This window comes from Cololabis saira, chromosome 14 (assembly GCF_033807715.1).
Source record: "Cololabis saira isolate AMF1-May2022 chromosome 14, fColSai1.1, whole genome shotgun sequence".
Taxonomy (NCBI): Eukaryota; Metazoa; Chordata; class Actinopteri; order Beloniformes; family Belonidae; genus Cololabis; species Cololabis saira.
Genome location: NC_084600.1, coordinates 4,773,738 through 4,787,576, shown reverse-complemented (window position 1 = coordinate 4,787,576; position 13,839 = coordinate 4,773,738). Strand labels below are relative to the sequence as shown.

At 36.9% G+C, this 13,839-nt stretch overlaps 1 protein-coding gene across 1 annotated transcript; it reads right to left on the bottom strand.

The window, feature by feature from the left end:
• Window positions 1–952: 952 nt before the first annotated feature.
• On the bottom strand, window positions 953–12,053 carry rnf14 (ring finger protein 14). The gene is made up of 9 exons (XM_061739454.1): window positions 11,967–12,053; window positions 9,182–9,340; window positions 8,969–9,099; window positions 7,663–7,852; window positions 6,029–6,414; window positions 5,058–5,286; window positions 4,235–4,407; window positions 3,150–3,280; window positions 953–2,517 (listed from the first exon to the last, which is right to left on the bottom strand). Exons 2-9 carry the CDS (start codon window positions 9,336–9,338, stop codon window positions 2,457–2,459), a joined length of 1,458 nt encoding a protein of 485 aa, XP_061595438.1. The 5' UTR covers window positions 9,339–9,340; window positions 11,967–12,053; the 3' UTR covers window positions 953–2,456.
• Window positions 12,054–13,839: the final 1,786 nt, after the last annotated feature.

Here is a 13,839-nt window from a genome sequence, read left to right as displayed (position 1 = left end):
TCATTACACTTAAAACAAGACTCATCACTGGGAAAAAACAACAATTTTCACCTGTTTCAAGTAGATTTTTACTTGAAATAAGTAGAAAAATCTGCCAATGGAACAAGATTTTTTTGCTTGTAATGAGAAGATAAATCTTGTCCCACTGGCAGATTTTCCTACTTATTTCCATTGAAGATTTACTTGAAACAGGTGAAAATTAAAAGTAAAACCACATTCATTGATGAAATGACATAAGGGATGGAAAGGGGGGATGGCAGTTTTACAGGGGGGATGATTTGGATATTTTTTATTTCAGGGGGGGATGCCATCCCCCCTCATCCCCCCTCAACTCCAGTACTGACAATGCCCCAATGGCAACATCAACTCTGGGGGTATTTCTGTTTTTAGGTACTGAGGAAAGAGGGATGGATGGATGGATGGATGGATGGATGGATGGATGGATGGATGGATGGATGGATGGATGGATAAAAACACAGCAGCGACTGAACTGGACAGGAGTGCTCTGATACCGAAGCATACTGCCAAGAAAAAGAAATGTAGGACGACTTTCTAAATGCCAGTGTCTCTTTAACGGCCCAGGTAGTCGAGCATCTCCTGTGCTGCTGCTCACTAACGTAGTTTAGCTCCGAGGCCTCAAAAAGGGAGTGTGCCTTCACTGCATAAAGATCTGCAACCGGTTTTCAGTGGCTTACTCACAGAAAGGGCGCCAACAATACTAAAAACAAACACAAAACAAAAAAAAAGGTGTATCATTGCCTCTTCTGTACATATTCTTACTCATTTAAAGTTCATCAAATGATGTATTAAAGTGAATGGATTCAAACTTTATAACATAATTGCTCTGAAAACAATAGAAAAAAAAGCACCTAAAAACATCTTTCTTACGTAAACCCTTTCCCAGTAAGTAGTTTGGTTATCAAGACTTCTCCATGAACGAATGACACACAAGTTGTTGACTGAGCCGTTTATTTTACTGGATGCTTAACAGGAACTGGCAGGGCTTGTATGACAGAATTTAAGTGATGGAACGTTTGAACGGATGCCGAAATGAAAACATTTGCCTTTGATTAGCAGGAGATTGTCTTTTACCAGCCCACACAGTGATCAACCAAACAAGTTGTTTGCACCCACTAACAGTAATGATGACATGTTGGAAGGAAAAACACACTGGCTTAATGTTCTTTGGGTAATCTCTGATTCAATAATGCGTTAACATATGGGAAAATCATAAATTTATGGTATCACTTTGAAATTCATTTGGCAAAATCATATATCATTCCATAATGTGTCTGTTCACCAACTGAAACCACTCCCCTGCATTAACATCCCACAACCAAACTTGTAGCAACACCCACAAAGGCTTTAGTAGTTTAGAAAAAAAAAAAAACTACAGTACTCCAACCAAACTCCATTCCCACAACCAATGAAAGAAAAAAACCTCGTACATTATTCCAGGCAACAGAAACACATGAATGGATCTGTTTGAAACTATAAATATAATTTAAGTGAGTTGAGAAATGGAAGAAATTAAATATGGAGCAGACTGTGTGGAAGTCTGAGAGAGTAATAAAGGGTTTCTCACACCTGTAGTGTAATAAAGAACCCTACAGCTGGAAATCCATACAAATAGTTTAGGAAAAACTGAGGTTAGGATCCAAACTTTAACTCTGAATATTTCTTTATTATGTCTGAAGATTCAAAGAAGTGTTTGCGATGTCTTTTTTTTTTTTTTTTTACATGCAAGTTGTCTGAAGTGCAGGTAATTAATTTCACAAGCAGGGTGATGAGATGCAAATTGTTTTCCAGAGAACACGTTGCTCCCTCGGAAGGAGCAAAAAAGCACAACTGAATTCCCCTGAATCAACTAACCAAACTGTGCTCAATCAATGTTCCTTTTATTATTTTTTTATCATGATCACAAGCCCTGCAAAGTGAACCCATCGCATGACAAAGTGCTTAGCTGAATTGAAAGAGGTAATCAATCTGATTGTTTTATTTTCACTTTAGACTTACACCAAAGTTACCCGATCATAATTTCCCTCGTGTTCTTGAGCTAGGCTCTATAACGTTTCATTATCTAAAATTGTTGTTAGAAAAATGTGTGCTGAATCAGTAACCCCTCGTGAAGATACACATCCCTGATGTTTAGAACAAAAAATATGCTTGACAAAATGCTAAACTTTAACAAAAAGGCAAAGGCTGTTTCTGTCAATACCAGGGTACGTACATAGTTTAGATACGACATTCGTCATATATTATGTAACTATTAATAGTGTGCACCCTGACAATCAATGTTTGATCACATTTGAAGTCTTCACTAAGGTATCAAAGTTAGTGATGCGGTGGCATCACGGGGCCGATTCAGGCATAGTGAGTCACAGGTGAACTGATGGTTATGCGAGTTATAAAGTGCATTCAAATGGCGCGTACAGCAGTGAGGCACTAGGCTGGTGTCAGTCGTCCTCGTCACTCCAGAAGTCGTTGTCGTCATCCACGTCGACACCGAGGAAGAGTCTGCAATAAGCAAGAAAAACAACGTTCAACAACTGTGTGCAGAACAAAACCTGGCTCTGGTGCTGCTGGATAAGTTTAGTTTTAGTTTAGTTTATTTATTTAGCAATATAAGACAAATTGAACAAAAAAATGAAAATAAACAATGAAATAATATGCAAGGAAAGGAAGAAGCCTGGTGGCTTATATAGAATCCTTTCTATTTATGAATAAAAAACAAAACAAAAGCTACACAAGGGGAGTAAAAAAACAAAAGACACAAAAGAAAATGTAACTCGGATCAAATAATAAACACTACAAAGATGAAACAATAACAAAGTTCTTTAAATGTTTTTTGAATATTGGCAAGGATGGTGATGATTTAAGAGATTTATTGAGTGAATTCCACAAGTGGGGGAAAGATTGATGTTTAATGTTCTACAAAACGGTAAATTAAAATCATCTTTGTGCCTTGTGGCATAAGAATGAATATCGGAATTAACACAAAAGAAATTATGAAAAGAAGAAGGAAGATCTTGTATATAATTTTTAAATTTGAACATAAATAAACATGTTTGAAAAATTTTAATTTTATTGACGGATAATAATGAATATTTAATGAAAAGGGGAGCAGATAAAGCGTGTGAATCACTCACTGGTTGTAACAGGGAGACTGCGGGTTGTTGAAGTGGCTGTATGGGTTTCCTTTGGTGAGGATGCCCATGCACAGCCAACAAAAGTACTGTTTACAACTGGTACAGGTCATCTTGTTACAGCCGTCCACTTTCTAGAGACACAGAGAGACGAGGAATTAGTTGGAAAGAAATCAGAGCTCGTGACTAGTTACGGAGAAAACACGGGACAAAGTTAAGCATTGGTGAATTCCAGCCAGCAGAGGTGTCAAGTAACAAAGTACAAATACTTTGTTACCTTACTTAAGTAGAAATTTTGGTTATCTATACTTCACTGGAGTAATTATTTTTCAGACGACTTTTTACTTTTACTCCTTACATTTTCACGCAATTATCTGTACTTTTTACTCCTTACATTTTAAAAACATTTCATTTCGGCCTTTAAAAAAAAACCATCCAGTTAAATTGCTCCATCCGGATAAAGTGAATGTGGTTGTGGTTGTTTCAGATGTTCTTGTCCAGTTTTGTTCTTACATCCGTTCCCTCAGATTCCTGCAACTAAACTTGGATGTACATTCCAATAAAGGTTAGGATAAATGATAACATGCCTCGAAGTTTTACTTTTTGCACCATTACAATACTTATAGGCAACTAGTCATCATATCTGCTGCTCTCTGAAACACATGTTAATGCTCAATAGTACACATATATGCTTCTTTAATATATTTGCATTATACTAAGATGCATTCATTTTCAATGGCTTTTGTCCTTAAAGGCTTTTTCCCCCCTTACATTACTTTTACTTTTATACTTTAAGTAGTTTTGAAACCAGTACTTTTATACTTTTACTTGAGTAAAAAACTTGAGTTGATACTTCAACTTCTACAGGAGTATTTTTAAACTCTACTATCTATACTTCTACCTGAGTAATGAATGTGAATACTTTTGACACCTCTGCCAGCCAGAATGGATTTTAAAGTTTAAATAACTAGTTACCGATGACCTCGGTAAAAAAATAGGTTTGTTTTTTTTTTACATTAGACTAAACTGTCAACAGTGACCCCTGGTGTTAAAAATTAAGCCTGAGCGTCGTCGGTCGGAGGCCCAACCTGTATGTTGGTTCCACAGCGAGGGCAAGCTTTGCAGTTCTCGTTGAGCCAGTCTCTGCTGAAAGATTCCTCCACGGCTTTTTGAATCACCCGTTTTCCAAAGCGTTGCTCCATGAACTTCTTCCCCTCATTAGTGGCAGACAGGTACTCATCTCTGAGGTTGCGTAATTCATCTGTGACACAAAAAAATACATTGTCTTACCCCTGAAGCCTAGGGTTATTTCACTTACATGAAAAGATGATGATAGAAGCTTAAAACCTTGATTGTTATATCAGTATATGTAATTTACCAACTAATTTTGTGTTCCAATGTTTCAACGGTACAAGAGGAAAATATTCTCTCAATCTTCGAAAGGTCTTAATGGATAAAATATTTTTCATCTTTGATAAAACAACAACGAGACATTCCAGCGACTCTCTTTTCAACGACAACATTTTCAGCATTTTACTCACAACTGAGTTTAGTGGGTGGGGGGAGCTGCTCAACTCCACTCCCCTTTTGAGGGGTGACAGCTTTGTGCTTCACCATGCAAAAGGACATTTGGATAGAAATTGCACACAATGACCCTAGAAGCACATTTTATTGTATGAGAGAGCCGACACTACCTGACCTGAGAGCTCACCGACAGAAAAACATACGACGGAGAATTATTCTCAAAAAAAAAAAAAAAAAATGGCTTGATAAACCAGACTTTGTCAGAGTTGGCGAAAATATTTTCAAAACTAGGAAGCGTTTTCCACCATAGTTTTTGAAATAACAGTGTTTTTCTTTTTTTTTGTGGGAGGGAGGGGGGGGTGTTAAAATGACTGATGATGGCATTACCTGCAGTAATTTTACAGTTGGAGACCCCGTGGTAGCCCAGCTTGCACAGCGTACAAAACGCATACTTGCAAACTGTGCAAATGCCCATGGTTGTGTCTGGCTCCACCATTACAGCGGTGCCACAGAACTGACGGGGGCAGTACACCACGTCAGCCATGAGGTCCAAACTGGACTGAAGCAGCAAACGGTCGTATCGGGCGAACAGCTCCTCGTCTACCAGCTGTTTCACCTAAAAGACGAAGGCAGGACAGAAGAGGGAGAAGGAATCAGACCTTTTCCATCTATTGCAGCGGTCGGCAACCCAAAATGTTGAAAGAACCGTATGGGACCAAAAACACAAAAACTAAATATGTCTGGAGCCGCATAAAATGAAAAGTCTTGTATGGGCCTTAGAATGAAGGCAAATGGCGAAAGGCGAAATGTTGAGAAAAAAGTTGAAATTTTGAGAAAAAAGTCGAAATGTCTAGAAAAAAAGTCGAAATTTTGAGAAAATTCGAAATGTTGAGAAAAAAGTCCAAATGTCGAGGAAATAGTCAAAATTTTGAGAAAAAAGTCGAAACGTCCAGAAAAAAGTCAAAACGTCCAGAAAAAAGGCGAAATGTCCAAAAAAAAAGGCGAAATGTCCAGAAAAAAGGCGAAATGTCGAGATTAATGTTGAAATACAATTTCGAGAAAAAAGTCGAAATGTCGAGAAAAAAGTCGAAATGTCAAGCAAAAAGTCGAAATGTCGAGATTAAAAAGGAAAGGAAAAAGGAAGAAAAAGAGTAAAAAAGGAAAAAAAGAAGAAAAAAAGAAGAAAAAAACAAAAACAAAAAAAGGGAAAAAAAAGAGAAAAAAGGTCAAACATTTTTGAAAAAGCTCCAGGAGCCACTAGGGCGGCGCTAAAAGCCGCATGCGGCTCTAGAGCGTGGGTTGCCGACCCCTGATCTTTGCTATTAAAAGTAAACACACACCCTGTTCTGTTACTTTACCTGCAACGGTGTCGCTAATGAGGTACATTTGGGCTCAGGACAATTGAGGCACTGAACGTTGCCGTCTCGTATTTGAATCTGGAAGTACTCAGTCAAGCAGTCTTTGCAGTAGACGTGCTGGCACTCCTTAAAACACAGACAGTTGGAGCCCAGCTTCTCCACGAAGCAGATTCCACAGCAGAATACTTTGCAGTCAAAGACCTTCTGCCGCTGTGCCTCGTCAAAGTCCAGGAGCTGAGGTAGCGGGTCAGTACGCGGGTCCATCAGAACAACACCCCGCGGATCAGGCTGGGGTGATAACAAAAGGTGTTGTTCAGACTTGTCTGTGCTAACTTCCGTTTTCTTTTCCTCTGGTTTTTCAGACAGACTCCCACACTGTGCCACGGCTAGACCAAAAACACAAACATGTTTTATCAAAAAGTACATACAAAACCTTTGTACTGTGTACAAATACTTTGGCAAGAAATGAATTGTCTCATAGAGGAAAGCAAAACTTTCTGGTTTTATGAAGAGGAATTGTCAAACATCTCTCCTGAGCATTGAACAGGTTTGATCCAGAGCAAAGTGCTTGCCTGAAGTCACTCTGCCCCCAAAAAAGTTCAACAAGCTATTAATCCCTGATGCCCCGGTCTGACCTCATCCCAATATATAAATTACCAATTCTAACTCTAATATTTTTTCCTGGCATTATCACAATATATATATATATATATATATATATATATATATATATATATATATATATATATATATATATATATATATATATATATATATATATATCATTCATTCATATCGTTTCATAGTGTATTATTATATTAAGTTATGAAATCTCATGGGATGTTAAACTATAATATTATTATATTGTTATATATTATAGTATGGTGATATCATTTTGTTATATGTTATAATATTATAAAAATGATTATGTTATATTAGGATATTACTATATTATTACGCTATATTTATATTATATCGTGCTACACCACTCTATATGATAATTATTTATTTGTTTACTTTTTTTTTTTTAATATTCTTAATTTATGAATCTACTTTCATCAACTTATTTACACACGCACGCACGCGCGCACGCACGCACGGCTCACATTTGACTGCAAACCAACGCAAAAAAAAAATCCAAGGGGTTCACATACTTCTCTTGCAAATGTGTAATGTGCATTTCAGGACTGTCTCAGAAAATTTGAATATTGTGATAAAGTTCTTTATTTTCTGTAATGCAATTAAAAAAACAAAAATGTCATACATTCTGGATTCATTAAAAATCAACTGAAATATTGCAAGCCTTTTATTATTTTAATATTGCTGATTATGGCTTACAGTTTAAGAATCCCAGAATATTCATAGGATATTTGAGTTTTCTTAAACTGTAAGCCATGATCACCAATATTAAAATAATAAAAGGCTTGCAATATTTCAGTTGATTTGTAATGAATCCAGAATGTATGATATTTTTGCATTACAGAAAATAAAGGAGTTCATCACAATATTCTAATTTTCTGAGACAGCCCTGTATATAGCAACTGTGCTACTATTAGATAGCAATGCAAAGTAATGCAGAACTATCAAAACAACAAAAACAAAGAAATATCCATGAACTAAATAATGTATCGTACCGGTGGGAGCAGGATCCGTTTTCCTCCGTTCACTGGCTGCTTTACCGCCGCCCCTGACGACTTCAAGAGGAGACTGGACGACCAGGAAGTCAAGAGCTTCTTCTTTGAGAAACTGGATCCATGTGAACAGAATCACACAACCCTGGTTTTCCTCCCACAACTCATCCAGGCGTCGGCATAGTGAGCTCAACTAAAGGAATAAAACAGAGAGAAGAAAATTATCTGATGAGAGAGATGACAAAGAATCCTAAGAACAGATTGGAAGCCTCGTCTGAGTGCAATAACCAGGACAGTGCAATAACTTGTGCTTATTTTATTTATTTTTTATTCTTGTTTCTACCTTTTATTTCTATTTTTATCTTTATATGGGTGTTTGGCTTTTGGGGTGTTTGATTTGTAAATGACAGTGCTGTCTGTGTGAGAGGGAGATGTCAATTTCCCTGAGGGAACCTCTCAAAGGGATTAATAAAGTCATCTGAATCCGAGTAAAACCAACTAAACAGAAAGCTCCCTCTGTAATTATGTCTTAATATAATGATTTAAAAATCTTGCTAGCTGTGTAGTCTTTATTTAACCCTTGTACTGTCTTTGGGTCAAAATGACCCAATTCTTCTATCCTTCTTTCCTCCTGCCATGCTCTCTCCTTCCTTCTTTCTTTCCTCTTTTCCTCCTTTTTTACCCTCCTTTACTCCTTTTTCTTCCTACCTCCCTTCCGTCATTCGTTCCTTTATTACCTTCTTTGCTTTTCCTTCCTTCTTTCCTTATTTTATCCATTCCTTCCTTCTTCCCTCCCTTCTTTCTTTCCTTTTCTCCATTCCTTCCTCCCTCCCTTCTTTCCATCTTTTCTCCCTTCCTTACTCCCTTTCCTACTTCCTTCCTTCTTTCCTCCCTTCCATCTTTTCTCGCTTCCTTATTCCCTTTCCTACTTCCTTCCTTCTCTTCTCCTTTCTTCCTTCTTTCCTCCCTTCCATCTTTTCTCCCTCCCTTACTCCCTTTCCTACTTCCTTCCTTCTTTTCTCCTTTCTTCCTTCTTTCTTTCCTTCCATCTTTTCTCCCTTCCCTACTTCCTTCCTTCTTTTCTCCTTTCTTCCTTCTTTCCTCCCTTCCATCTTTTCTCCCTCCCTTACTCCCTTTCCTACTTCCTTCCTTCCTTCCTTCTTTTCTCCTTACTTCCATCTTTTCTCCCTTCCTTACTCCCTTTCCTACTTCCTTCCTTCTTTCCTTCATTCCTTCTTTTCTCCCTTCACCCTCCCCTTGACCCAAAGACAGGTTAATGTATTTTTCTGATGACAAACCGGACTCGTACCTGAGCTTTGGTCATCCATTTGGAGCTGAGGGTGAACCCTGGTGCAGATGTGGATGGATAATCTTCAGGCAGCTCAAAATTAAGCACCAAAGGGGGCAAGAAACAGACAGCATGCTCGGCTGTTTTCTCTCCTGCAACAGACAAAGATGAGCCTTAAATACTCTCAATTTTGTGATGAGTTTGGGTAGCTGTAGTAATACTTAGTGCGTATACCTTTCACCACCACTTTGAAACCAGGAGGGAGCTCCAGGCACATGATGATCTCTCCCCCTTGAGTTGACTCCGAGCGGCGGAACTCCTCCTCATCATAAATACTTGCCAAAGCAAGAAGTTCATCCTCCTGAGAGTCCTTGTCCTCAGACATATACATCCCTGAAATAATAATATTGATGTTTAATAACGCAGTGCTGCAGACAGACCTGTGTGTTACAGTCCACACAAACCAAGACACATGACTTTATTGGAAGTTATTCAGTCTTCTCGTGCCCAGTACTGGAGTTGAGGGGGGATGAGGGGGGATGAGGGGGGATGGCATCCCCCCCTGAAATAAAAACGGTCCAAATCATCCCCCCTGTAAAACTGCCATCCCCCCTTTCCATCCCTTATGTCATTTCATCAATAAATGTGGTTTTACTGCTATTTCAACATTTAGAGTCATCACCAGAAAAATAATGTATGTGACAATTTTCACCTGTTTCAAGTATTTTCACTTGAAAAAAAATAAGTTTTTTAAATAAAAAATAAGTAGGAAAATCTGCCAGTAGGACAAGATTTATCTTCTCATTACAATCAATAAAATCTTGTTCCACTGGCAGATTTATCTAGTTATTTCAAGTGAAAATCTACTTGAAACAGGTGAAAATTGTTGTTTTTTCCAGTGATGAGTCTTGTTTTAAGTGTAATGAGATTTTTTTTTTACTAAAATTAGATATTTTAACTAGAAATAAGACAAATATTCTTGTTAAGATGGTGAGTTTTTGCAGTGATCCATTTTACTTATCCTGTGAAGGACAGAGTCATATTGATAAGTTCAGAAAAGTGTTTTTTATTGTTGTGTTTTGATGTATTTGATGTAAGCCCAGTGGATATTTAAAGCTTACAGAAGGCTGCATTTAACTGCTGCTATGTCATTCCTGCAGTATTTCTGCAGGTGTTTTGGTCACTGCTATTATTTGTAATATATTATATTATTTGTAATCAGCACAAAGTATCTGTCCCCATGTGATAAAATCCACCATCCCCCCTGATTCTTTTTTACAACTCGAGTACTACTCGTGCCATATCTGTCAAGTCTCCCATTTTGGCCGGGAAAAGACCGTATTTCACCCCTCTTTCCCACCATCCTCTCGTATTAGTATTTTCTCATAAATTTCCCATTTTATAATATACAGGACTGTCTCAGAAAATTAGAATATTGTGATAAAGTTCTTTATTTTCTTTTACTGCAATTAAAAAAACAAAAATGTCATACTTTCTGGATTCATTACAAATCAACTGAAATATTGCAAGCCTTTTATTATTTTAATATTACTGATTATGGCTTACAGTTTAAGATTAAGATTCCCAGAATATTCTAATTTTTTGAGATAGGATATTTGAGTTTTCTTAAACTGTAAGCCATGATCAGCAATATTAAAATAATAAAAGGCTTGCAATATTTCAGTTGATTTGTATTGAATCCAGAATGTATGACATCTTTGCATTACAGAAAATAAAGAACTTTATCACAATATTCTAATTTTCTGAGACAGTCCTGTAATAATTTTTAAACAGCATTCCTGTGCCTCTCTAAACTGAATTGCCACTGGCCTCGCGAGAACTGGCCCCTGCTGTACCGTGGGTTTACAGTTCTCGCGAGATTAGCGGCAACAACGGGAACAAACCATCCATGGAACAAACTCGGAACAACAAATCAGAGAGATGGATGGACGTAACCAGAGATAAGGCATTTCTGCCCAAAAAGAGAAGACTTTGTGTAAATATCTCTAAAAATGGGATATTAAATGTACTTTCCCAAAGAGGAGCAGGATGTTACAGTTACGTGTTGTGAAAGATGTGTAACTGTGATGTTAGTGTCTCTCACAGACTGATCACAGAGAGATCACACAAATAAGAACATGTCAATGTTTCACTTGAAGAATATTTAAAATAAATAAATGTGCTTTAATTCACTTTTGTGTTTTCATTGAAGCTCTATTATATGATTTACATACACAGGAATGTCCACAGCATTTCAGTTTCAACAAAGGTTGAACTGTCAGATTCTGAGCTCATAGTTTGAAGATTGTAAGTGGTTGACAGATAGATGTTTTAGATTTGTGGTAAATCTGTGTTAAATGTAAGGTTGGGCTGGTGGAAAATGTCCCTTATTTTTAAATCCAGAACTTGACAGGTATTATACACATGTCTCGTACTGGTCAGATATAGAAACATGACTAAAACACGGTTTGTCCTTGTCAACTCACTGAAAAAATATTAATCGATTCAAATCAAATTGAACTTTGTCCCGACTTGAGCCTTATTTATGGTTCCGCGTTAAATCCACGGCGTAGCCTACGGCGTAGGGTACGCGGCATCGCGCGCCGTACGCCGTAGGCTCTGCGTCGGTGTGACGCAGAACCATAAATCAGCCTTTAGCTCATGCTAAGCTACCTGGCAGCCTGCTAGTTAGCTCAGATAACAGAGAAAGATCCTTTAAACTCATCTTTATACGAGAACAGACGTGACAGTGTCTGATGATGATGCCGAAAGACTGGCAGTAAATGTTCCTGTACGTAGAGGTCAGAATGATGAAGTTGAAGCAAAGAGAAGTAACTAGTAGTTGAAAACCAGCAGCATTGTGCAGCTAGTGCTGCTAGCTCACACAAACATCACATTAGTGGCTCTGCTGACACTAAGGTGGTTAAAACACTTACAGCGCTAGAAATGGTAGAACACTACCATAAACGTGTTAACAGCTTCATACCAGTGGTTTATTTTTAATTAACACATTTCTTACCTTAGCAACCACAAGTTTTAGTTTTAGTGACTTCTGGCCCCTGATAGTTCCGTCATGACAATACACGTGTGCGGCAGCGCCCCCTGCTGGCGGCGGGAGGGATTACACGCTGGCCGGTGCTAGTGAAATACATTCATTATTAACCCAGTGGTTCCCAAACTTTTTTTTGCCAGGCCCCCCTTTTGTGCGTAACAGAATTTTCGAGCCCCCCGCCCCCGAGCCCAACACAGACACATCTTTTGCATTCAAATGCGACTGCAATTTATTTAATATATTGAACATATGTGCAAAAAAACTGTCCATCTCTGTAAAAATAGATTTTCAACCTTACCAGCTCACAGAGATTGAAACAACAACAATAAAAACAGGAGCCAAAATCTGAACATTTGCTCTACAAAAATGACACCTTTAATCCCCACATCTTTTCATCTTTTCACCTTTTTACTGTACAATACAGTATGCATTACTTTCAACATGTTTTTTTCCAAAAATAACCAGCTCCCTGAGGAAAAAAACCCTGCAGCAACAGCTAAACAAATAATAAAAATTTCAACAATTGCTCTGCAAAGATGCCAGCTTTAATCCCCACACCTTTTCAGTGAGTGGGGAAAAATAACACCAGAAAAATAACTTATTTGACAATTTTCACCTGTTTCAAGTAAATTTTCACTTGAAATAAGTAGGAAAATCTGCCAGTGGAACAAGATTTATCTTCTCATTACAAGCAAAAAAATCTTGTTCCACTGGCAGATTTTTCTAGTTATTTCAAGTGAAAATCTACTTGAAACAGGTGAAAATTGTTGTTTTTTCCAGTGATGAGTCTTGTTTTAAGTGTAATTAGATTTTTTTACTAAAATGAGACATTTTAACTAGAAATAAGACACATATTCTTGTTAAGATTTTGAGTTTTTGCAGTGATCCATTTTACTTATCCTGTGAAGGACAGAGTCATATTGATAAGTTCAGAAAAGTGTTTTTTATTGTTGTGTTTTGATGTATTTGATCAGCACAAATTATCTGTCCCCAAATGATAAAATCCACCATCCCCCCTGATTTTTTATTTTTTTTTTTACATCTACTGTACTAACCCTGTACTGAGTACTGACTATAACTCCTGCTGGGACACAATAAAAAAGAATGATACGAATTATTTCAAAGAATTTGGAAGTTATCGTTTTAGCTTAGTCAATATCCGCTCTATATGCACTGAAAAGAGTTTACTTACGTCTGCAGAGGTTGCTCATCCTCTGAATCAAAGTAGCGCTTCGGAGGGACGTACACAAAACACTAAACTAAACAAAACACAGATAACTAACTAACTAATAAAACATACAATATACTCCTATACTATACTAAAATACCGCTAAATGATATATATATATATATATATATATATATATATATATATATATTATAAGAAAATTAGAATATTGTGATTTTCTGTAACGCAATTACAAAAACAAAAATGTCATCCATTCTGGATTCATTACAAATCAACTGAAATATTGCAAGCCTTTTATTATTTTAATATTGCTGATCATGGCTTACAGCTCAAGAAAACTCAAATATCCTATCTCAAAAAATTAGAATATTCTGTGAATCTTAATCTTAAACTGTAAGCCATAATCAGCAATATTAAAATAATAAAAGGCTTGCAATATTTCAGTTGATTTGTAATGAATCCAGAATGTATGACATTTTTGCATTACAGAAAATAAAATAAAATCTCAAATAATTAGAATATTGTGATAAAGTTCTTTATTTTCTGTAATGCAATTTAAAAAAAAAAAAAAAAAAAAAAAAAAAGTCATATATTCTGCATCCATTACAAATCAACTGAAAAATTGCAAGCCTTTTATTATTTTAATATTGC

Bases quoted from the DNA above. Each gene is read 5' to 3' on its own strand.
- rnf14 (XM_061739454.1), bottom strand. From the start codon at position 9,338: ATGTATATGTCTGAGGACAAGGACTCTCAGGAGGATGAACTTCTTGCT. The intron at 9,100-9,181 runs GTATACGCACTA...TGTCTGTTGCAG, and splicing joins TTTCAAAGTGGTGGTGAAAG to GAGAGAAAACAGCCGAGCAT. The intron at 6,415-7,662 runs GTACGATACATT...TTTTTGGTCTAG, and splicing joins AACGGATCCTGCTCCCACCG to CCGTGGCACAGTGTGGGAGT.